The sequence below is a fragment of the Amblyomma mixtum genome, chromosome 8 (genome assembly GCF_055824585.1).
Source record: "Amblyomma mixtum isolate Tamu chromosome 8, ASM5582458v1, whole genome shotgun sequence".
NCBI lineage: Eukaryota > Metazoa > Arthropoda > Arachnida > Ixodida > Ixodidae > Amblyomma > Amblyomma mixtum.
The window spans coordinates 31,344,935-31,370,379 of NC_143019.1; the positions used below are offsets into that span (position 1 = coordinate 31,344,935).

The window sequence follows — 25,445 nt, forward strand, 5'->3', positions numbered from 1 at the left end:
TTCCATCGCACCAGGGGTGCCCCATCAGAGACGGTCTTGTGATGTGTTGAGATGCAGGGGTAAGGCGAATACTTGAAGTTTATGTACAGATATTTACATTGCATACAAGTTCAGGCACTAGAGACAAATTAAATAGCAAAAGGACAAAACAACAAAAGGGTGGAACTGGCTAACACTAGGGGAGGCCCCTACTCGGCGTAGCCGAAGATGCATAGCATCTCACCTTAGCGCAGAACCCTTTTTCTGTTGTTGTTGTTGTTGTGACTGAGAGAAGGATGAAAAGGAAATTGCACGGGCCTGCCTACTGGCTCGAGCCAAGCCACCACCGTTTCCACGTGCAGATAGAGGAGAGTTAAGAGATCAGAGGAAAGAGAAAAAGGAAAGAAAAGACGCGCGTCGCAGCAAGAACTGCGTCCGCCGAAGCGCACGCTGCTGAAAAGACAGAGAAGCGGCCGAAGCCGCGCTCGCCGAAAAGAGAACAGGGCGCCGGAGCCCGGTTTTAAAGACGTCAAGGCCCGGCCCACATTTGGTAGCACCCAATCATTCTACACTCTTCATATGATTGGATAATCGAGAGCATGGCCAGCCCTCCAACTGCCGTAGGGTAAATCACCCTCTCCACCACAAAATAAAAATAAAAACAAACACAAATACCCATTCGTGCCAGCACGTGCGCGAATCGGTACCGCGGGGCGGGGGCACACCCGTATTTCCCGGCGCATTCGCGAGCGGCCGCGTTCAGAGAAAGGAGGCGCTTCGCTTTGAGCTCCCCAAGCCGCGTTCCGATGACCCCGCGTACACTACCGATCCCTTACACTGCAACACACTCGCTGTTCATCACACATCGTCGTCTTCACAAGCTAATGCCCACGGAATGAAAAGTATGGTGATGCTCCGACGCCAACTACGACGAAACTCTTGAGGTGGCCTGCTGCCGCTCGTGCTGGAGAACTGCTCCTTGTGACCCTTCCTCTCGAACCCGCTCAGTCATTGATTACTTGAGCATATCTTCGCTTTATTAGGACGTGGGGCTCTTCCCACGTCAAAATAGCCCCTTTCACTTCTACCGAACTAAAATCGTCGCCAGATGTTCCGACGATCCAGAAAAGCAAAACTATGAGTCAACAAGGCTAAACAAATACCTTCGCACGTCTACTAGGTTTAACTACTTTCTTCCGCACCTAACTGGACCTAAACTTCAACTACACGTCACAGCCACCGTTAGGTTGGTGAAACCGAAACAGCATGAGAGTAAAAATTGAGTTACAGACTATTTAGCGGTCGTAGGCGAATAACACGCTGCGATCCATGTATTCTAATTTCTAACGCATTATTTTAAAGAAGCAAATGCACCAAAATTAGGAGCAGATACTCCTTCAACCAAAGTCGACAGTCGGCAACGCCTTTTTTAGTGTAGCGGGGTAGGCCGTACGTAATACCATACGGCAGTTGCGGAATCACAAACGGTCATAAAACACAGACCAAAGGTGACCAAACAGGCTGCGACAGCATCGCATTTGAAACGGTTTGGACTCATTGAACGTTCTTTTTCCTCCAAAGGCGCCTTGCTTTGCCTTACATTTTTAGCAAACGCCCCGCCGCGGTGGCTCAGTAGTTACGGCGCTCGGCTGCTGACCCGAAAGACGTGGGTTCGATCCCGGCCGCGGCGGCTGAATTTCGATGAAGGCGAAATTTTAGAGGCCCGTGTGCTCTGCGATGTCAGTGCATGTTAAAAAACCCCAGGTGGTCGAAATTATTCCGGAGCCCTCCACTACGGCGTCCCTCATAGCCTGAGTTGCTTAGGGACGTTAAACCCCAACAAACAAACAAAAGTTTTTAGCAAACATTTATTTTCACTCTTTTAGGAAACTGCCTCGCACTCCGACTTTCAATGATACTACTGTCACCCTAGGAGAACGGCTGTCGGCTTTGAAAACGAGCGGCACAAAGCAAACAACTATGTGTCGCGAACTTGCCCTAGACGCGCGGACTGTCTTTTTCAGTGTCGGTGGCAACCGCCTTTCGTTTTCGTTCTGTTACAGCTCCTTGGACAGTGTCGCTTGTGGATTGTTCTAGGAGGTGTTTATTGGCTACGCGGAGTAGGGCTTTAGAGCATAGGAGAGAACGTTTTTCTGTTTTTTTTTTAAAGAGTTAATCTGAAAAATGCTAACGATGCAATTTTTTATGATGATGTCCGGCGTCTGGGTTAGCTCCAGCTGTTTTCACGCTTCACATGAACGATGCGTTTTATGATGCATTCTGAGAAAAGAACTGCTGTTCTTTACTGTACTGTAGTAATGAATGTTGCGTTATTTTGCAAACCAACCAGAGGAACTGTGACGAGTGGCGCAGTGACACCAGATAATCGAGTACAAGTGGCGTATACGATATGTGGTCTAGTAGTTATTTGCGTTCATTTAGCTTGAAATAAAAGCGGGTCTGGGCGGGTTTTCTACTTCCCGCTTGGTCGTGCGTTCCGGCGTATTTTGTTTATCGCCCTTAATATTCATTCGTGATTTTCAGAGAGGTGGAGCTGCCCCCGGCTGTAGAAAAGATGTAGCTTCGTTATCCACTAAAACGACCTTACTAAAGACGACATTACTTTGGTATAGTGGAGAAGCTATTAGCATTTAGCTAAATTACTTAATTTTTTAATTCAGATCTTTCTGTAGGGTTGTTGCTCTGATCATAAAGTGACTGAACGCTCCAGCTTTTTCACTGATTCATCTATATGTTAAAAGGGTAGAGACCTATGCCATAGAGCGCCGCTGTTATTTTCATGGAAGATCTTTTGCAGGCACAATGATATGAAAAAGGGCTTAAAGACATTGACTTGCTTAGAACTTTAGCACTAGAATTCAGCAGAGAAGCGCGAACAATGGCATGTTATATTGCGCTTATTTCTTGCTTTTTATCAGGGCAGCATGCCGTTTGTACTTAGCTTTTTTCTCGCTGTATCGTCAGCGATTGTTCGAGCTTTACAATCTCCAACTCAAGGAGTTCTGCTCATTGTTCGACTATCTAGACGAAAAAAGGCGATCATGACTACTCTATCCCCATTGAATGTGGGTGCGCGCACGTATGCCTACATTCAAGCATTCCTCACTGACCGCACGGCTGAGATACACTTCGGCCCTCTGTCTTCCCCCTCCTACACGCTTCAGAGTATCGGCACACCTCAAGGGTCCGTCCTTTCCCCCTTTCTCTTTAACATTACCCTTATCCCCCTCGCCCGAAAATTGGCAACTATTCCCCACCTGAAGCACACTCTTTATGCCGACGATATCACACTATGGACCACCCACGGCAGTGACGGCGATATAGAGAGCACCTTACAGGAAGCAGCCACCCTCACCAAAATTACGCACGGACCATCGGACTGTCTTGCTCCCCAGAGAAGTCCGAACTGCTCGTCATCCGTTCTAAGAACCAACGCTGTCCCCGCTCCCCCATTGCCATCGAACTGAATGGTGACCCAGTACCTGAGGTTGGCACCCTCCGTGTATTTTGCCTGCACATCCAGAACGATGGCAAAAATACCACTAACCTCAAGAAACTCAAGCAGGTTGTAGGCGTGATATCGCACCTCATCCGCAGGGTTTCGGGACGTCATAGAGGCATGAAGGAGCGCGACCTATGTCGCCTCATTCATGCCTTTGTCCTCAGCCGTGTGCTAAACACAACCCCATACTTACAACTATCCAAACATGACATAAACGCTTTGGATGCTTTGATTCGCAAGGCATTCAAAGTAGCACTTCATCTTCCCCTCAACACACCCACAGAAAGATTACTAGGCCTGGGCTTCCACAACACGATCGGGGAACTGGTGGAGGCCCACCGACAAGTCCAATACATCAGGCTCACACAAACTTCCACAGGTCGGTACATCCTGGACTCCTTCGGCGTCAGAATACCGGCCAACGACCCAACCCTCCTCGCCATCCCACGACCCCTTCAACGGGAGCTTCTCATTAGGCCGCTCCCGAGGAATATGCACCCGTCCCACCATGAGCAGCACCGCAGAGCCCGTGCGAAGGCACTCCATCGAGCGTACGGCCCCGAGCCGGACGCCGTATGGGTGGACGCTGCCTGCACGGGTGATGAAGCGATAGCAGCTGTGGTGGACACTTCATCCACCCACCTCACGCTATCTCTCCCTCCAGACACGTCCCCAGAGGCTGCAGAGGAAGCCGCTATTGCACTTGCTATCACTCGCACGGAAGTCCGGTATAACTTATGTGACTCTAAAACTGCGATTTTAAATTTTGCTCGAGGCCGAGTTCATGTCCCTGCTTTTGGCATACCGGACTCGCCCGATGCACCCCCGCCCCGCCATGGGGAGCTGATATGGGTGCCTGCGCACTCCGGGAATCCAGGAAACGAGGTTGCCAACCTTTTACCCCGAGGTTCTTTAAACCGGGCTCAGGTGGCCTCGGATTGGGCATTCACGAAGGAGCGCATGCACTCATTCAGTGAGCTGACCCAGGCATACAGAGCCTCACGCTAGCTCTACCCCCCGCCCCACCCCTGCCTGGATAACAGACAAGCAACACTCTGGCGCAGATTACAGACACACTCTCTCCCCTCGCCCCTTACCCTAACCCACTATCATCCCTCCTTCCCCACTCCTTCTTGCGCCCTATGCCCAGAACCCTTCGCTTCTTCCCTCCACATCCTTTCCCTCTGCCCGGCGGACCCTCCCCCGCGGGACCTAGAGAACCTCAAGACCTGGGAGGACTGGGAGACCCTGCTGCGCTCGGAGGACCCGGCCGTGCAGACCATCGCCACCAGCCGGGCTGCCAGTGTTATGGACCTTCGGAACATAAACACTTGAGTGCAGTGGGGTCGTGCGGGGACCCTGGGGCATGCCCCGAATTCCTGTTGAAATAAAGTTATCTCTCTCTCTCTCTAACCAGTATCTTTGTATGGTGAACCTGAACTCATTGCCTACTTTGCGACTTGGAACCAGAAATTGCCTCGCCTGGAAGAGAAGTCACTTGCTAATCCCATTTTGGATCCAGTGAAATTATGATTCCGGCGTACTCTCAAATGCTCTCTTGCTTTATTTTAATGAGCAGCTTCCAGCAAAAAATTCCAAGTTGGCTGTTCTTTCTGGATATTGTAATGAAGAAAAATTTTAGGCTTAATTTTGCTTTAAAGTTATGACACCAGTTATCAACCGATGTATGCCTGTTAAGGAACGCAAACGGAACTTTACTGCTTCATCATCTGTTACACAGATGATTTAGCATTACATTGTACTAACAAAAAATAACTTCCGGTGTCACTGGAATCTTTTCCGGAAACACTTTGAAGGCCTTTGAACTTTAACATTCTGCATCTGTAATAACATCTACCTCTTTTTCTGTACTAAATGGGCTCAGGATGAAGTGCTCGATCTAGGATGACGCTGACGTCCTAAAACGGGACGTAGGTGGTAACACACATGCGTCATTCGAGAGCGTCGTTGCTTAGGATGAAGCCCTGCAGCTGAAATGACGCTGGCATCTTCAAAATGAGCGTAGGCGGCAACACATGTGCGTCATTCGAGATCGTCATGAAAGACGAGCGTAGGCTGGTATAACAATAGCGGCAAGGCTTTTCTTGCCTCTAACAAAAAGAGAGTGAAGTCTAAGAACACTGTGGCCATAAACATTGCCCTTGAGGTCAGGCTAGAAGGATGCTTCAATCAAGAGGAGACAAAAACACGCCTTGCCTTATGCTTACGGAGTCAGTGACGAGAAGATACATACGCTCCTCGCCCATTCCTTTCGATCGTTGTTATGCTCACACACATTAAACGAATTCGCGCTCATAAGGGCGTTACTTTAATGAGGCCATCTTTTCAACACTGTGCGTTTTTCTTGGGTGTTTTGAAAAGGGTGCGCTAAGCACGCCAGCACCATTAATGCACCTTGGCACCAATTTAAGTTGCATTGGCTCAAAGGTGTAGCAGCTTCATGGGTTGCATTGGTGCGTGCAGGTGTACGGCAGCACTCGGAACGTTTGAAAATCTTTTCAGTTGTTCAGCAAGCACTCTGTCAACGCGATGTTTGGTATAAGAGTTTTCCAGTTATGAATAGTTACAGGTTTGACGCGTACAGCTTCGTCGGCGGTTTGCGCCACCATAACTTGAGAAAGATTTTAGCGCAATGGCTAAGCGCCACTGCTTCCTTAATAGGAGCTCGCTCAAATGGCGTATATAAACGCGGTACAATACGGGTGGCCGTATTGTCTTCTGTGTTGAACTTTGGCACTTCAGTAGCTTTCAAAAAAATTCGAATTATTCCACTGAGGGTAAAGGCTGCCTGCCTACCACACTTCCTCGACGGGTGCAGAACTAGCTGCTCTTCGGGCTCTAGTTGAGACCGCCAGACATGGAAACCGATAGATATTATCCATACATAGAAAAACCCAAGTTTTTTTTCTGTATTCTAAAGCAGCCTTTCAAAGTCTGCACATTGCATTGCACCGCGGTTCCCATGAACAATTCAGTACAAAAATCCGCGAACTTTACCACAGCGCATTCACCGAAGGTAACCACATACCTTTTTAATAGCTTCCAGCACATAGCAGCATTACAGGAAAGCACCATACGGTCGAAGTCACCCGATCAGCCCACAACGACGGACTTCTTGTGTCTATTTTTTTGTAAGAAGTGAACGCAGGCGGTAGGCCTGGCACACTGGCGAAGGAGCTCAAACCTGATGCGTTCAACAAGAGCGAGGTTTTCAACCGTCGTCTCATTATATTGGACGCTGGATTTCGCGATCGTCGTTCTCCTAATATACCGCGACGGGATGCAACATTGTTGTGCTGTCTGTGATTCGGCGTTACTTTTACAAAGCGATGCTCTTTCCCCATTGATACAGCCGACAACCTTACCTGTGACACTTCAACAAGAAACTTCAACAAGAAACAATTGAACATTTACTTCATGAGTGCCAGGCTTTTAGCCCCGAAAGACATACAGTCTTCTCTGCTTTGAATCTCCTGTATCCTCACCCTGTGACGGAGAGTAAGATCCTTGGACCACGGCCACAGCAATCGATGGCCCATAAAGCCTACAAAAGACTGCTTAGTTATCTGCGAACGACATGCCTGTGTGACCGATTGTAATTTGACTCTCACCCCTCCACTCTTTTTCGTTTACATCTCCTCATCCATCTCCCCAAGTGAAAGGTAGCCATCCAGGACCCTTTTTGGTTAACCTCCCTGCATTTCCTCTTTCTCTCTTCTCTTACGGTGATCCTTTAGCCTGGCTGTGTTCTTGTAATATAATTCCTTGGCTGTTAGTATCATGTTACTATGTGAGCCGGCTTGCCCGTTGGTCCGCTTGGAGTAGCTGTCATTTTTTTTTTCAAAATATTTTTTTCAACATGGCGCCTTGAATATTATACGAACATCAGAAATGGGTCTCAACTGCAAACAAATGCAGACACACCGTCAGAGACACATCTGGACATGAAAATCATCGACCAGAATACAAAGGACAAAGGACATAGCAAAAGCAGCCAGTCTTTACCTCCCTCTCCTGTTTACTTCACTGCAGGACAACGTGGCCTAGTCGTTTGAGCACCCGCCTTGCTTGAGGGCGGCGCTGGCTTCGGTCCCCGGTGCCGCCGGGTACCCAACGGTTTTCTAATAGGTACCAGATTTCCCCTGGCCTGGTGCTCAGCTCTTCTTGGGTTAGATGTTTGGAACGACGGTATTGAACCAAACCATTGCCTTGATGGACCAGTGCTTCGTTCCACCGTCAAGCAGCCCTAAATCGACCTCATGCTGTAAAAGCCCACTTATGGCCTCTTTTTTTATGACTGCTGCTGGTGCTGCTGTGTGCCAGCAGATAAAGGTTTGGAGAGAGTTCTTAGTTCCGTGTACAGAACTGCAGGCGACGGTGTGTGCATCTAGCAAGAAGGGAGGCGTCTTCGCGTAGACACCGTGGCGCTGACGGAGTTAGTTTTTCTGCTGAGTGGCCACTTTGTCCTCATGAAGGAGGAGAGGCCGTTGTGCTAGGATGCGCGCTTCACGATAGCGCATCAAAGCTTTGCTCGTGTTCAAACCGTGCCGGCCACAAGGCCGACACGGTTCGAACACTTAGCACGGTTTGAATCCTTAGCAGGCAGGTCGTTCGAAACTGGGCTTGACCCGCGAGGGGTGCAGCGGTGTTTATGGAGCTTCTCCGAAGCGTACATCCCTAAAGAAAGCTGAGCGCCAGGCAGAGGGACGCTTCTCTAGCGGTGGGTTTCGAACCAACCACCTCCCGCAGCCGAGACGGGCGCCCAAGCACTGGGCCCCGACTGCGCCCACAGTGCTAGCCCAACGTAGTAAAGCAAAATTATTTTAAGGCGAAAGCCTTTAATGTCTCATCGTTGTAAGCAGCAGTTGTCGACAGAAATGTCATGCTTTTCAGTTGGTCGAAACGGTCGTGACGTCTCAGTGCGCCAATTTCAAACGCGGCCAATTGTACTTTGGCTAGCAACCATGCAACCAATTGAAGGGATCATGTAGTGATGCTCCAAGTAACCGGGACTGAGCTTGGTTAATTGCTTAATTACCCAATTAGCCTAATTAACTTTTCTAGTCAGGTCATATAAATAAATAAAACCGAGTAGAAAATTGGTCGAGCTCGGGAATCGAACCCCGGTCTTCGAAATGCGAGACGAGCATGCTATCCACTCCGCCATGGCAGCTTTTCTTTTCTTTATTGCTCCGCCATGCCAGCTCGATGGTTTGGAATGAACAAAGGCGCGTCTAGTGAATACGGTGTCTTCGCTCACTGCCATGCTCTTCCTTTCCCTTCCGGCGAGGTTTAGGTGTCCACCGACATATGAGAGACAGATACATTTCCTTTCCTCAAGAAGCAATTTACCGACGAGCGAGGTGTAGAACCGAATGGGCGATGGCGTTCTATGGACTCCTTGGCAGCGTTGCAAGACGCTGTCGCGTTCCACTCTTAGAGGCGAAGCTTAACATCTTAACCACACATCAGTGACCGCACTTTAGGTCGGTCTGGGCTGAGGGCGCGCGAAGGGAGAAGACGGGCGCACATCGGCTCCGATTCTGATCGCTCCTTATTGCGGTCTGTCAACTCGGACCCCACGAATCTTGGCACCATCGTCTCCGCGAAGATCAGCGGCACAAGTGGGCCCCACTTCCATCAAGGTGGGCCCATTTTTGACGAAATTCTGAGATTTTGAAGCTTTCGCCCACCGCCGCGGCGCTAAGCCTTACGGCGGCGGGGCGTTCGCCGGCGTTCGCCAGCCCCGGCTGGGGATTCCCCGGCGATGGCGGCTCCAAATACGGTTACCGGCTATGATCCGCTGTCCATGCAAGTCGTACGCATGGAAACCGTTCAACTCGAGGACCTTCCAACATCGGAAGATGACTATTTGGCAGATATGGTCAAAATCTGGAGACGCCGGCAGAAGACGAACGCTCCCAAGCCAACTGGAGCCGCCGCCCAGCACCAGGCGGCAGTTCGGTCCCCGCACGCTTCGCAAGGAAGTGTCGGTGGCGCGGCCTTGAAGGGCGCAACTTGCAAACCCCAGTGGCGGCCGCAGCAGACGCCGCGCATTGGACGCGACGACCTCATCGTGGTGCTCAAGCCACGCGAGACGCTGGATCTGAAGGCCACCTTCGCTCCAGGTGAAGCCGGAGTTGCCGTGCGCAACATCATACGGGACTGTGGAGAGGTGCAACTCTCTGTATGGCCCGTGTGGGACCAAAATGTGCTGGTGTGTGGCGTGAACTCTGTGCCAGCCGCTGAGAAGCTCCTCGGCGATGTCACGCTGACGGTCGGCGACAGCCAGCTTCTGTTTCGCGGGCACGCCAAGGCTTCTGAAAAGGTCTGCAAGGGAGTGATCAACGTTCACCCCGGCGAAACGTCGGCCTCCCTCAAGCAGAAGCTGGAGTGGAGACACGGAGAAATACTTTCTGTGCGCAAGCTGGGCGGCACCGCCATCGCAGTGGTTACCTTTCAAGGGAAGAAGGTACCCCGCCAAATCTTCTGCAGCGACCAGGGCATTCCTGTGAGACTGTACAAGAAGACGATCCCCGCCTGTCATCGATGCGGCACGGTGGGGCACCGGGCTGACATCTGCCCGCGGCCGCAGTCGGGACGCTGCGGCCTCTGCGGCTCTCAGGTGGCCACCACACCCGAGGGCATACCACAACATGAGTGCACCCCCCGATGTCTGCTGTGCGCGGGTGCCCACTTCACCGGTGCTGCCGGCTGCGTCGGCAAGTACCGGAAACCGATCAAGCCGGGATCATCACGGAGTCAAAGCAAGCGGAAGTCGGCTCAGAAGCAAGCTCCGCCCACCAATGCCAAGGACAGCAAGTCCACTTCTGCGCCGGGCAAGTCCGGTCATGTCAAGACGGCTGTGAAGTCCGGGACCCAGGCGAGGTCGCCGAACTTCAGCGCTGGGGATTTCCCGCCTCTAGCGACCGCCCAAAACAAGGTGAGCGATTGGGCTAGGGCTGCCTCCGGGCCTCTTTCTCCCTCCCTCTCCCCTACGGAAGCCGCCCTACAGAGGCAAAATGTTGAACTTAGGCGCCAAACAGAATTCTTAGTGCGGAAAATTCAGGAGCTGGAGGCTAAGTTAGAGGGACGTAAAGAACCTCAAGCTGGTCCTTCCGAGCCTATAGAACTAGCCGAGCCGGAGGACCGAGATGAGAATGCCTCGGTCGCATCTGGGCTGACAAGCGTGTCGCAGCAGTCGGCCAGCACAGTGGTTGGTAGGCTGCCAATGGTGGAGAGCCGCCTGTACAACCTGGAGAGCGAAATTGATGCTCTGCCAGGTAAAATCATGGAAGCGGTCCGGGGCTCCATTCAGCAACTTCTTCAAGCCGAATTGGCAAAAATCATGCCTGCTATAGTGGCACAGGTTACTGAGACAGCTCTCTCTGTCGTTCAGGACCAAATTGGAGCTCAACTCAGTCAAAGCCGCTCCCGCTCGCGGTCTCCGCGACCAGACCTCCGCAGGCGGAAGGTGGTCCTTCGCCAGGCCACAGGCTCACTAGAAAACATTCCGGCCGCTCTCTCTCCGGACGTGCTGGTGCCTCTGCCTGAGGCCCCATCACCTTCGGGGGTGGGACCTGGCCCCCAAAATTAAATAATCACGTTCACGATGGCTAGCCGACCCCAGCGGAAAGCCAACAACAATTCGGAGCAATTCGAGATCATACAGTGGAACTGCAGGGGTCTACGGAGCTGGAAAAAACGGTCACACCTCCAGCTCTACCTGCAGTCTCTCGGTACCGCACCGGCGCTCCTAGCTCTTCAGGAACCCGGCGCAGATGCTAAATTCACAGGGTATAGCTCGTTTCAAGGCGGTCCTACAACGTGCATCCTGGTGAACAAAGCGTACACCGCAGTCCCAGTAGACCTCGAACTGGAGACTGAACAGGAATACAGTATGGTCAAGGTCCTGCCGCTCAAGCGCCGCGACCCATCAATACATGTCCTTAACATTTACTGCCCCCCGCATAAGCCGCGCGTGACCTTCAACGAAATCTTCTACCGCGCGCTCAAATCGGCTGACAAGGAACCTCTAGTGATCGTTGGGGACTTCAATGCTCCAAGCCTACATTGGGGCTACCACTTTGAGAAGGCCAGAGGACGCAAGCTGGCGGAGCTCATCTCCACACTTCGTCTTACACTCCTCACGGATCCGTGTTGTCCCACACGTGTGGGCAACTCGGTTACGCGAGACACATGCCCTGACCTGACTCTCGTTACGAACACCAGAGACGCTACCTGGGAGAACTTGGGAGAGACTCTTGGTAGCGATCACTGCCTTCTCCGGGTCACTCTTCTGGCGAAGGCGGCTCGCAAAAAGTGGGGCCACACTAAATTGACCGATTGGCATAAGTTTCGAACAAAAGAGATACCTCCCGTGCTCTTATCCGGCGGATATGCGGAGTGGGCAAAGCAATTAGACACAATACAAAGACAACACGTCACGACACTTCAGACCACTGAAGAGATCCCTGCAGTGGACAATCACCTCCTGCATTTGTGGGAGGCTAGCCGGAGTCTTACCAAACGGTGGAAGAAGCAAAAGCTGAATCGCAAACTTAAGGCTCGCATTGTCGACCTCACGGAGCAGGCTGCGGCGTATGCTGCCCAGCTCACCGATTCAAACTGGATAGAGAAGTGTAATTCGGCAGCGCGTCAGATGAGCTCGAGAGGAACATGGCGCTTCTTTCGCAGTCTCATCGACCCCACTCAAACGAGAGGGGAGACGCAAAGACAGCTCCGGCGGGCTTTGCACGGGTACCAAGGTACGACGGCTCAACTCGCGGACACCCTGTGCGACAGATATCTCTGCCGCATAGAGTACCCAGTTGGGCCCGAGTACGAGTACGCGGGAAAGCCGAATCCCGACATTGATGCCCCTTTTGAGTTACACGACCTTAAGGCGGCTTTAGCTAAAATGCGGCGAGGTACGGCTCCGGGTCGGGATCGCATAACAGTCAATCTGTTGGCCAACCTCCCAGATTCGGCCTACCTCCACCTGCTAGGGTACATTAACCAGATTTGGGACGGGCGTCCACTCCCTCCCGAATGGAAGACCTCCTTGGTCACTTTCATCCCTAAGCCAGGCAAGCCAGTGAATACCGACAACCTGAGGCCCATCTCACTAACCTCTTGTGTGGGCAAGCTTATGGAGACGATGGTTAGGGATCGCCTCTCTCCACACATAGAGACCAAGGGCCTCTTTGCAGACACTATGTTCGGGTTCCGACCGCATATGTCTGCGCAGGACGTCCTCCTCCAGTTACACCGCTACATAATACGACCCACTGCCATGCGCCACAACGACAAGGCCATCCTTGCCCTTGATCTTAAGGGGGCCTTTGACAACGTTCGTCATAGCAGCATCTTGGCTAACTTGAGTACCACTGATTGTGGGCGCAAGGCATTCACATATGTAAGAGACTTTCTCTCCAAGCGTCAGGCCTTCCTCAAGATTGAGGATGACGAATACGGACCATACACGATGGGTACACGGGGTACACCCCAAGGGGCGGTCTTGTCGCCACTTCTTTTCAACATTGCCATGATGCAGCTTCCCCACGAATTGGCCCGGGTGGAAGGCATTCATCACGCACTATACGCGGACGACATAACAATTTGGACTACCGAAGGGAGCCTTGGGGAAATGGAGGACCGCCTTCAGCGGGCCGCCACCATAACCGATAGCTACGCTATCGGCTGTGGTCTCCAATGTGCTCCCGCAAAATCGGAACTTCTGCACATCAGATCCGATCCTAAGGAAAACACGAGTTTGCAAATCTCTCTGACGGGAGGCCCCATCAAAGAGGTCGGGGAGCTCCGCATACTAGGTCTGTTCATCCATAACAGGCTCAGCCCGGAATCCACTATTGCCAAACTCAAGCGCGTAGGCGAACAGGTCGGACGCATGATCCATCGCGTTTCTAACAAGCGCGGCGGGTTGCGAGGCAGGGACGCGCTTCGGCTCGCCCATGCCTTCGTGACCAGCAGGATCCTCTACTCCGCTCCCTACCTTCGCACTACGAAACAACAAGAAATAAGAATCGACACCATCGTTAGAAAGGCTACAAAGCGAGCACTGGGCCTCCCAGTGGCCACCTCCAATGCTAAGTTGTCGGCGTTGGGGGTGATCAACTCCTACCAGGAGTTACGAGAGGCCCACCTCGTGAACCAATATACGCGACTCTCGCAGACGGCATCCGGGCGCCGCCTGCTAGACCGCTTGCACATCCAACACGAGTGCACTCCAGAGGAGACGTGTCGGATTCCGGAGCTATGGCGTCACAAGCTCTGGGTCCCTCCACTCCCGCGCAACATGGACACACATACACACGAAGGCAGACGAGAGGCGCGCGCTCGGGCCCTCGAACACCAACACGGATCCAAACAGGGTGTATACTACGTTGACGTGGCAGGGCCGTCGCCCAATGGATTCTACACGGCCGCAGTAGTTCACCAGGATCAATGCGTTAACGGGCTCTCCTTTCGAGCTCGAAATTCAGCACAGGCTGAGGAAGTAGCCATTGCGCTTGCCGCCTCGGACTTGAATTCGAAGGTAATCGTGACAGATTCGCGTCGAGCCTGTCAACACTACCTGGCTGGCGAGATTTCACCTTTAGCCTGGAGTATATTAAAGCGCGCAGTGAGGGAATCGGACCCTTCGCCCAAACGCATAGTTTGGACTCCAGGCCATCAGGGCGTTAGAGGTAATGAGGCTGCGGACGCGGCTGCCCGAGCGCTTACCTACCGGGCACCTCACCCAGGCTCTTCCGGCTCGGAGATTGTGCAACCGCTTCTGCGGTTCAGAGAAATTCTGGACGACTATTGCGAACGCCATCGTCTTTTCCCGGTCCCTGCTAAGGGCCTGAGTAAAGCTGATGAGCGAACTCTGAGGCGCTTGCAGACCAACACTCTGTTGTGTCCTGCAATAGTGAAACATTTCGACCCCAAAATTGATGGGCGCTGCCCTCACTGTGGGGAAGTTTCCGATACCTTCCACATGGTTTGGGCCTGTCAAAAGAATCCTTCCCTTCCCCCCAATCCTTCCCCTTCCCGAGAGGCATGGGAGGCAGCCCTGCTCAACTGCTCGGGGCTGGAGTCTCAAAGGGCTCTAGTCCAACGGGCGCGAGTAGCGGCCTCGTCCAGCGGGGTCCCGGACTAAGGACTCCACCTATGTAAAGGGCCTTTTTTGGTCTGCAAACTCTCCTGTTGTTTATTAAAAAGTTTTCACCACCACCACCACCACTTTAGGTCAAAAAAGTGAACCCCCCTCCCCCTGAATTTTGACGGGCGTCCACCGAGATATGTGGGACAGTTACTGCGTAATTTCTTTTCCTCAAATACAATTTTCATTTTCTTCATTACGGGCCATCTTTGTATTTCTTCTTTCACTCCCACTTCCTCCCTTCCTCTACGGTGTGGTTCAGATGTCCACCGAGATTACAGAGAATTACTGCGCCATTTCCTTTCCTCAAAAAGCGTTGCGTTCAAACGGCAAGGCATCGCGACAAACGGGTGGCGGCGTTCCGTGGACTCCGTGGCAGCGCTACAACACTCTGTCACATTCCACTCCTAAAGGCGAAGCTTAAGCGTCATTAATTAGCACTTAATTAGTATTCATACATTAATCAGTAATTAATAATTAATTAGTGATTCGTCATCACTTAGTAATTAGTACTCAATTATATGTGACGTCACCAGTGCCATAGAGGCAGCTAAAGTGGTTCGGAAAACGCTTTCGCCTCTACGCACTTTAGAGAGTCAAAGTGCCCCTAAATTTGTTTGTCTCTTTTGCGTGAATATTTGTAGCGAATGCAGTAACAATGCTTAGTTGTCTCTGTCAAGACACTGCACTGAGTCACTATCGTTGTAGCTGCAGCACTTTCTCTCAAACCTTAGGCTTAGAATCGACATTTGCTTAGGTTAAACATGCATTTTAATTGAAAAAAATAGAGCTATAACATTTTCGAATCAGCCTTAAGGTTGGTATCTGCGAACATTGGTTTTACTCTTTACTGTCGTCAGTGTGCACGATGGCAACAACAAATTAATTCGAGATTGAATCCCATCTTTCAGGTGGCGTTTGATATTTCACTCTCCCGCCTCTACTTCGCCGTGACGTCCGGGGTCTTAAACTACGCATGAGCGTCGCCATAAGTCCTGCTTTTTAAAGCACAATAATGGAATTGAGTGGGCGAGTTGGTTTTCCATCTTGACAGTGAAAGCGCTCAAAAGGACAAGGACGACAGAAAAGGAAAGACATACAAAGCGCTTACTTTCAACTGATTTTATTTCATGCGAAATAAAGTTATATAAAGAGTATAAAGAGTATAAAGTTGTTTTTCGCATGAAATAAAATCAGTTGAAAGTAAGCGCTTTGTATGTCTTTCCTTTTCTGTCGTCCTTGTCCTTTTGAGCGCTTTCACTGTCAAGATGGTTTTAAAGCACGCAGCCTGAAGAAGCTTGTGCCTGCAAAAAATCATGATGGCCTTCAAAGTGTGGGCATTCTGAAGACTTCGGCTTGAAGCGTTCGAAAAAAATTGCCGTGAAATTGGCTGGCGTTGCATATAAGAAAATAAAATGGCGTGGCAGGGCGGGTTTAATATCCTGAACCTGCTCTAGGGTATGAAGGATACCGTAGTGAAGAGGGTTGTATGACACCGTAAGCGCTTTGAATCGCTGGGACGCTTCAATTAATCTTATCAACGTCTCCATATGTTTGTCCAATGTGGCCAATAGTTTGTTTCTCAACCACAAAGATGCCATTCTTCACTTTTACTGCTTCACGTCGCAGATTAATCGGATTTTTGGGAACGTCGAAGCTGGCCTCCAAATATCTCAAAAAATTTGTACACTCGCGTTGAGCTTCCAGGAGAGTCTAACATATCGTAAATTATAGATGTGCAACCCTTTTTTTGGCTGCCTGTGAACAGCGTCATGCCTGAATTCGAACACGTTTGCCATGTCTTGAAAGGCATCATCTCGTTCACCTTCACTCATCTCACTGTCCACAACCTTCTATGATGCTGGATAACCACAGCACGTGTCAGTCTTGACGACCTTGAGTCGCCCGGCTTTAGGAAACCTGGAATTGCCGCCCCTTTACTGTTGCAGACACGCCTGCTGTTTTGCTCGATTATCCGCAAACAGCTTGATGGTGACAATCTGTGCTGCTTTTTTCCAACCCTTCGCTCCTTCCTCTAGTTTGCATGACGTGATCAAGAATGTGCTGGCCTACTTCACGGGCTAAAGGAGCCAAGAACCACTTGTCTGTCGTTGTGCCCCAGAGTATCGTAATGCTGCTGCAACAACGCCATCAACTTTTCTGCCAACCTGTTTTGAATCTGTGCAGTGCACACTCCGCGCATTTTTTTTAGTACCTTCCACCCCTGCCTCTCGTTTAGTCTGGCGTTCACGTCCACCCCGGCCTTTTTGTTACTGCTGCCTCATTTTTGGCCACAGCACCAGTGTATCCTGCTGGCGCATGCGCGACGAGCGTGACTGTTACAGTGATCTTTGACACGGAAACATGTACCCGCAGTTTCTGTGCCACCCAAACGTCGACTTTAACCACTCTCGCCGCTGCCCTTCTCCGGCGACTCTTCCCGAACAAGCTTCGACCATTCCTACATCGTCCCGCCGCACCCCTCACCTTTCTGCTGTTCTTCATCGCCCCTTCACCACCTTCTCAGCCCTCAGGCCGCAACACTTAAAACTGATTTGTGCAGAAGCGCATAGGTTAAACTGCACCGTCGCCGCGCCGATTATGTCCTTTGCAGAAGTTGAAGGAACGCTTCTCAAAGCATTAATTAATATTGAGGCCTCTCTTTCCGTCATCCGCTCAATCCTGTGTTTACATCTGAATAAATAAAGTCCCTATTCTCTTCTCCAGTCCACATTTAACGGACTGGTAATGAAGCTCCGATCTATCCTTCTCTGGAGTGCATAGCTCGGATCCCTAACAACGGCATCAGCTATCCCATCGTGCTCGTTGGGCTCTTTCCCGTGGCTAATAAACTCATTCTCCAATGGGATTTACTTTCATCGTATTTCGCTGTTATTGCATGCGGCCAATCAATCCCCGAGGTTGCTGGAACCGGACACCTGACAGCTTGGTTACCGCCCCTTAACATGTCCTCTAGCCCGGCTGCGATGATATCATTCCAATTCTTTCTCTGACCGTATTGCAGATTGGGACGCAGTTGGTCGTCCCGAACCTGTGCTGTCGGTCCCGAAGAATTTTTCTTCGTTTTCTTCGCTTCTTCGTTTTTCGTACAGTTTGTCTCTAGTGGCCAACTGTAACAGTTGGCCTCAGGCTATTCGTGTGCCCGAACGATGTACTGTCGCGTCAATCGATAGCGCTCAGGCAGTGGCGCTCCTCTCGGTTTACAAGGCCGCACCATACGCTTTTTCATCTGCTTCTTTGGTGTGGCGCTTTAAAATACCATCAGCCAAGACCTCACCTCAGACAAGGCCCAAGCTTTGGTCTCTGGCTTGAAGTAGCATGCCTCTTTTTGGACATCTATTCTGTAGTTTTAACTTAGAGATGAGAAACCACCCATTGCATCGTAACTATCGCCTCGTTTATCGTTCGTCGACGCCAGCACCGAACTTCTAATTCCGAACTACGGATTATATATTCGAATGTCGCTGATATACTGCATCGCCACATCTCACGTCCTTAGTCGCGTCGTTCGTCCTCATCAGGCGTGTTAATGAAAAATAAAAAAAGGTGCCATACATTTTGGTGTCCATTATCATGCTCTCAATAAGATAACACGCAAGGGTGTACATCCACTTCTTCGCATTGACCAAGTCCTCAACTGCTTACCAGGACCAAATTTTTCTCCATCCTCGACAAGGATCCGGTTACTGATATGTACCAATGCAAGAAGATGACCAGGAAAAAACCAAAAAGATTATACGAAATAAATTTTATGCCTCTTGAATTCTTCAACGCTCCCGCTACGTTCGAGTCATGATTGGCCCAGTTCTTCGAGCCCTGTAATGAAAAACTTGCTTTGGTCACAGGTGCGATTTAAAAGGCACCAGCGGTATCACCGAGGGGGTAAGCTTCAGTAGGATCGAGGAAGTCGACACTGCCAAGTGAAAGTCCACGGAGTAAAACTGAACGGCAGGAGAACGGCTTTGAAATAGGTTTGAAATGTGTTTGAAATTCCCTCACCCCCCCCCCCCCCCCCCCCCCCCCCGCCAAGCAATTTGCACGCCCGCGCACCGAGTACTGTGACAACCATGCGTGGAGCAGCATCCCGCATGTATTTCCACGTCCTTTATTTCTACATAGTGTACACTCCTAGCCTACCCCTAGCCTTTCTTACTACCGCTATTTCGACGAGTTACGTACATTGGATAGGTTGGTTAGCCTGCAAGCCTCTCGAAATCGCATCTATTTTGTCGCGTTGTAGTCAAAATTTGTCAGGCCACTGCGCCGAGGGTAACCGCGGTTTCGTGAATGTAAAAACAACAATGGAAATTGCTTACGGTGGGCTACACCCCTTTCAATAAGTAAGGATCTAAACAGTAATAGTTACAAGTTAACTAGTCAATTTTAGTTAACCAGCCTGCTGGTGACTTATGACTATAGCAATATGTCGACTTTTAGTAGGTCTTGAGGCGCTGTACGGCCGGCCAAATGTTTAGCTGGCGTGCGTGGTGGTGGTGTTGTGGCGATATAGAACGCCCATGTGGACGATTTTTGAGCAGACAAGCTAATTGCACTTTGTGCACTCCATCTCTCCAGTTCCACTGCCTATGTATGGTCTCGAAATCCATACGAAACCTGCGTGTGCATGCCTTCTAAAATTCAAAAAATACACATTCGAAGCGCTACGTCTTTGTTATAGGGTGGCAGTTCATTTATCATCCGTCTTGCGCTATCTTGTTTTAAGGAGTGCACGACCGCAGTGGTTCTCTAGCTATAAACCAGCAGGTGGCCGCAGCAGAAAACATTTCTCCGGTGAGCACTCGATCGGCGGCGACCGTTCTCTTGAAAAACAATAAAGCATTTTGCCACCATCGATCACTGTCCCTGTCTGCTAGACCATATGTTTTATGCCCGAGGGGTTTTTTTTTGAAGTCCATTGTTCTTAGAGGCGCTGACGCATAAGCCAGCACACGAGACATATGCTTGTCCAGCTTACGGGAAGGGTACTGCCGCGAAGCACAGCCCCAAAAAGTTTCGAATGCAAAGGGCAAAATAGGGCTCTCATCTCTGATCTTTTCATATTTGTTTTCAGTGTTTACTCACCGCAGAAGAAAGGCCGCGAGAAGTAAAATAATCATAGATATATCTTTTCATGATGTGGTGGAAGCATATTTGATAACTACTACAATACAATGCTGGATTATAGCAATATATCCAGCAAATTTGCTTATTTATTGATTTGATTCCTCAATGGTCTTAAGTTGGGATATTAAATGTTGTAACAGCTTGTAATTACTTTTAAATGTTGTAAAGCTGGCTGGTGCTCGTAGTTGGGGAGCATGGTACCGGAATCATTTTGATCATGTTCAAGGAAGCAACTTTGAAAAGAGAAATTAGTTAAAATGAATGGAATAGAAGATTCGGCACTGATGCTTCAAAAAGCAGTATACATTGCCTTAATCGGAGAAAGAGAATGATTGCTGCGACCTTACATTTGAACTGTTATATCCCTGCTAGAGAAAGTTTTATGAACGCAAACACTACTATTATTAGATCTGAGGAGCGGAACGAACTGTGATCATGTTGGTGGAAGGCAGTTTTTCGTATTCGCCATCGCATTCATTGGTTTTGTTTGTTTTTTTTTCTTTATTTTAGCATTCGGAGGAAACCAGAGGCAGCATGATTATCGCTGTTTCTTGTTTATTGATATGTGGTTGCTTATAATTTAAATGAAACACCTCAGCCTAAAAAAACTTACCCGCTTCCGACGTTGTTCTTTCGAGAAACGTGTGCTATTCCACAACGTCACAAACCACACTGGTCTATACCTGTTACACGAACAAATTACGGACACCAAATGCTTAATTACCGTCTTCCGCTACTTTTAAACATATTTATTGACTTTATGCAAAAAAAAACAGCGCGAACAAACGGGGACGAGACGAAGAATACACAGGGACAAGCGCTTGTTCCTGTGTATTCTTCGTCTCGTCCCCGTTTGTTCGCGCTGTTTTTTTTTGCATAATGTATCACCAACTCGCCCGCTTAACTATCCTGTTATATTTATTGACTCAAACATTGATGTCCTTCATATTCCATTTTCCACCGTACGAGATTTTATAATTGAAAGCATGTAATTATACTCATTCTTATTCATAAGCAGCACTAACACCACTTTTGGAATGAAGCCTTGCATTATGTGTTATTTTTGCTTTACTATGTATGTTAATGTTGGATTACGTGTGGTTAATTCTTTTGTTGTACTTTCCTTTTTTGTTTCTGCTGCATGTGTGCAGTATGTACAGAGCGCAATGTTTCTTGCTGTATGCCACTGCCTGAGAGGTGGTGAGAACTCAGTCAAGCGTCCTCGCTTTTTTTCTCACCACCTCCATCATTTCTGTTATGATGGAAATAAACATTATTATTATTATTATTATTATTATTATTATTATTATTATTATTATTATTATTATTATTATTATTATTATTATTATTATTATTATTAGATTTGCTCCAAAGGAATTTCGAGGCATTGTCTGATGTCCTGATCTACATGCTGAACGGTTTTCTACACACTGCGTGTTTTCCAGATGAACTTAAAACTGCTGTAGTTAAGCCGTTGTTTAAAGGAGGACAGAAAGACGACATGAAAAACTATCGACCCATCTCGATCTTGCCTATACTTTCCCACATAATCGAAAAATTTCTTTTGAGATCCATGTCATCCTTTGTTGAAAAATTTTCTATTTTGTCAACCCGTCAGTTTGGTTTCATTCCCGGTCGTGGTACTGTAGCTCTTCTGGAAGAATTCTCAGATGAACTTTTCTCAGCTTTCGATCAAAATTTGTTCAGTGTTGCTTTATTTTTAGACATTTCAAAAGCTTTTGAAACAGTTCATCACGGCATTTTATTAGAAAAACTGCACTCCATGGGTTTCAGAGGTCCGTTTTACGATGTGCTCAAGCATTATCTTTCCGGTCGATCACAGGTTGTTGTGTTAGACGGGATGACAAATGTAAGTAGCAAACTTCCATTGCAGGCCGGAGTTCCGCAGGGCTCCATATTATCACCCCTTCTGTTCAATCTGTTTGTTAATGACTTATCCGAAGTAATTTCCAAAGGTCTAATATTTCAATACGCCGACGACACTGTTCTGCTTTCCAAACACTTTTCTTACAACACGGCCATTACTAATCTCCAGAATAACATACACAAAACAATAACTTGGTTCACTAATAACTGTTTGGAAGTTAACCCGGTAAAAACAAAACTCGTTTGCTTCAGATCCCCATTAAAACTACCAGCTATAGATGCGCCGGTTTTTCTACATATTCACAACTGTTTTCCCTGTCGGTGCGTGCCGCTCACCTATGTGAATTCGGTAAAATACTTGGGAGTCTTCTTCGACAGTGATATGTCTTGGCACAGCCAGCTATCACACGTCTGCGATAAGCTAAGGAGCGCAGCCAGGTTGTTTTTCCATATAAAATCAATTGTTCCTTTTCGCATCAAAAAAAATATTGCGCATGCTCTGGTGTACAGCATTCTCCGATATGGAATTACTATTTTTACTTTTTGCTCAGCCAGATGGCAAAACAGAGTTGACACTTTATTACGAAACATACTGACAAATATAGCATATAACGCCCCCTTTTCTGTATCCGATAACATTTTCACAGCCCTTAGTCTTCCATCCTTTCGAACGTTCTTTCTACAGACTGTAGTGTATACGGCATTTCTGGGACAGCAATTTCAAAGTGCATCATGTAGCTTCCCGAAGCCTACGTAGTACCATTCGTTTTAAGGTACCGCGCTCCTCAACAAGGTATGGAGAAGCCAGGCGCTGTGTTTATGTTCCCCAAATTTTTAATGATTTGCCAGAGGAGGTGCTTTCCGCAACATCAAAAAAAGCATTAAAAATCATGGTTCAGTCACTGTAACACGGTTATTATTTGTCTTAATTTTCATGATCAGGCACGAAGTGTTAAATTACTATTGTGTTAACCTTGGCTCTTGCAGTTTATTTTTATCTCTTGTTGATGTCACTTACCTGAACTGTTACACCTTGGTCACTACTCATTTCGTGTTATTGTTTTGATATGTTGTGTTAATATTATGCTCATATTTCATGTTTGTATTGCACGTCCGCCTGCCGACTTTGCCGGGCCTAGTCCCTCAAGCCACTAGAGGCTTTGACAGGCCCGTTTCTTTATTCTGTATTTACTATGTGCAATAAAAGATATTATTATTATTATTATTATTATTATTATTATTATTATTATTATTATTATTATTATTATTATTATTATTGTTGTTGTTGTTGTTGTTGTTGTTGTTGTTGTTGTTGTGACTTATCCGAAGTAATTTCCAAAGGTCTAATGTTTCAATACGCCGACGACACTGTTCTGCTTTCCAAACATTTTTCTTACAACACGGCCATTACTAATCTCCAGAATAACATACACAAAACAATACCTTGGTTCACTAGTAACTGTTTGGAAGTTAACCCGGTAAAAACAAAACTCGTTTGCTTCAGATCCCCATTAAAACTACCAGCTATAGATGCGCCGGTTTTTCTACATATTCACAACTGTTTTCCCTGTCGGTGCGTGCCGCTCACCTATGTGAATTCGGTAAAATACTTGGGAGTCTTCTTCGACAGTGATATGTCTTGGCACAGCCAGCTATCACACGTCTGCGATAAGCTAAGGAGCGCAGCCTGGTTGTTTTTCCATATAAAATCAATTGTTCCTTTTCACATAAAAAAAATATTGCGCATGCTCTGGTGTACAGCATTCTCCGATAAGGAATTACTGTTTTTACTTTTTGCTCAGCCAGATGGCAAAACAGAGTTGACACTTTATTAAGAAACATACTGACAAATATAGCATATAACGCCCCCTTTTCTGTATCCGATAACATTTTCACAGCCCTTGGTCTTCCATGTTTTCGAACGCTCTTTCTGCAGACTGTAGTGGTACGGCATTTCTGGGACAGCAATTTCAAAGTGCATCATGTAGCTTCCCGAAGCCTACGTAGTACCATTCGTTTTAAGGTACCGCGCTCCTGAACAAGGTATGGGGAAGCCAGGCGCTGTGTTTATGTTGCCCAAATTTTTAATGATTTGCCAGAGGAGGTGCTTTCCGCAACATCAAAAAAAGCATTAAAAATCATGGTTCAGTCATTGTAACACGGTTCTTGCCTAAATTTTCATGATCAGGCACGAAGTGTTAAATTACTATTGTGTTAACGTTGGCTCTTGCAGTTTATTTTTATCTCTTGTTGATTTCACTTACCTGAACTGTTACACCTTTATCACTACTCATTTCGTGTTATTGTTTTGATATGTTGTGTTAATATTATGCTCATATTTCATGTTTGTATTGCACGTCCGCCTGCCGATTTTGCCGGGCCTAGTCCCTCAAGCCACTAGAGGCTTTGACAGGCCCGTTTCTTTATTCTGTATTTACTATGGGCAATAAAATATATTATTATTATTATTATTATTATTATTATTATTATTATTATTATTATTATTATTATTATTATTATTATTATTATTCACATCTATTATTGTATAGCAAATCAACAAGCAACACTGCTTCACTTTGTCAACAAGTCCATAAAGTTTAAACTATTGTACATTTTTTCTGCCGCCTTATGGCAATTGTCGAAAGCAAACGCTTTGCATAATATGTAACTGCTTATTCATGTACAGTCCCCCAGTGGATCGCCCACAGAGGAACATACGGCATTATATGGCATTACAAGTTATGTGGACTTCTTTGGCGTAGATGTGATGGCAGAAAGTAATGGTTGCAATCTCTGCCAGCTTGGTGCAAAGTTACACGCAAATTTTAGTACCGCTAATCAAGGGCAGCGAGTCCTCTGCCATTTTAGCACTGTCCCATTTTTTCACGCAATAACTTGTCGCAGCTATCAATGGCAAACTTGGTCTCCTTAGGGAATATAACCAGCAGTTAGTATCGCTTCATAGCTCTTTTATTTCTGTACCAACAGGTTGCCAAACCTACTGCGTAGGTAGCATTTTATCATTTTTTTGCCTCATTGCAGACCATTACTTTCAAAGGAACCGTAACTAAAGCACCTCTCGTAACTTATATATGAATGCTAAACGTTTCGTCAAGATGAATGCTAGCACTTGCTCAAATTGTGGTATGAGGCAATTCTCTGAGTTTCCCACTGCAAACAATAGGCAGATTTTGTAATCGTGCACCTCCAAAGGTTCTAGGTTGCTTCAGCACAGCTGTCGTCTCCCCGCCTAAAGTACAAAGCACATTTTGCATTCCTACGCAGCCAGGCTACTCATACCGCTTTCACCGCGAGAACGTCTGCAATAACAATTTTTGTTCATTTTTCATTTATTCTAATATCTACAGCGCCCAAATGGGCAATATTGTAGGGGGAACATAGAATAACATAACGGGAAGCACAGTGCAAAATGAAAACGTAACTTTATTAGTAGAAACATCAAGACATTCGAAAACGTATTCACAAAAAAGTGGATGTAATCTATATAAACGCGACAAAGAGAAGAAATAGAAATCTTACTATGTTTTTAAGACAACTTAGCGAAAACGCATAAATGATTTCATACAGAACATGCCGGAACAGTATCTGCACCTTTGCTACCAACACTGGAAGGCTTATGAGCGGTTACTAGTTCTCTCCCGTCTCCTGTATAACATAATTATTGGTCGGTGGGTGATAGCTACAGAGGGTGTTTAATACACA

The 25,445-nt window shown here is 47.9% G+C and overlaps 1 protein-coding gene across 1 annotated transcript; it reads left to right on the forward strand.

The window, feature by feature from the left end:
- The first annotated feature begins 9,025 nt into the window (after positions 1-9,025).
- LOC149331907 (uncharacterized) lies at positions 9,026-16,470 on the forward strand. The gene is made up of 3 exons (XM_089557440.1): positions 9,026-9,168; positions 9,403-9,851; positions 16,459-16,470. Exons 2-3 carry the CDS (start codon positions 9,405-9,407, stop codon positions 16,468-16,470), a joined length of 459 nt encoding a protein of 152 aa, XP_089413566.1. The 5' UTR covers positions 9,026-9,168; positions 9,403-9,404.
- Positions 16,471-25,445: the final 8,975 nt, after the last annotated feature.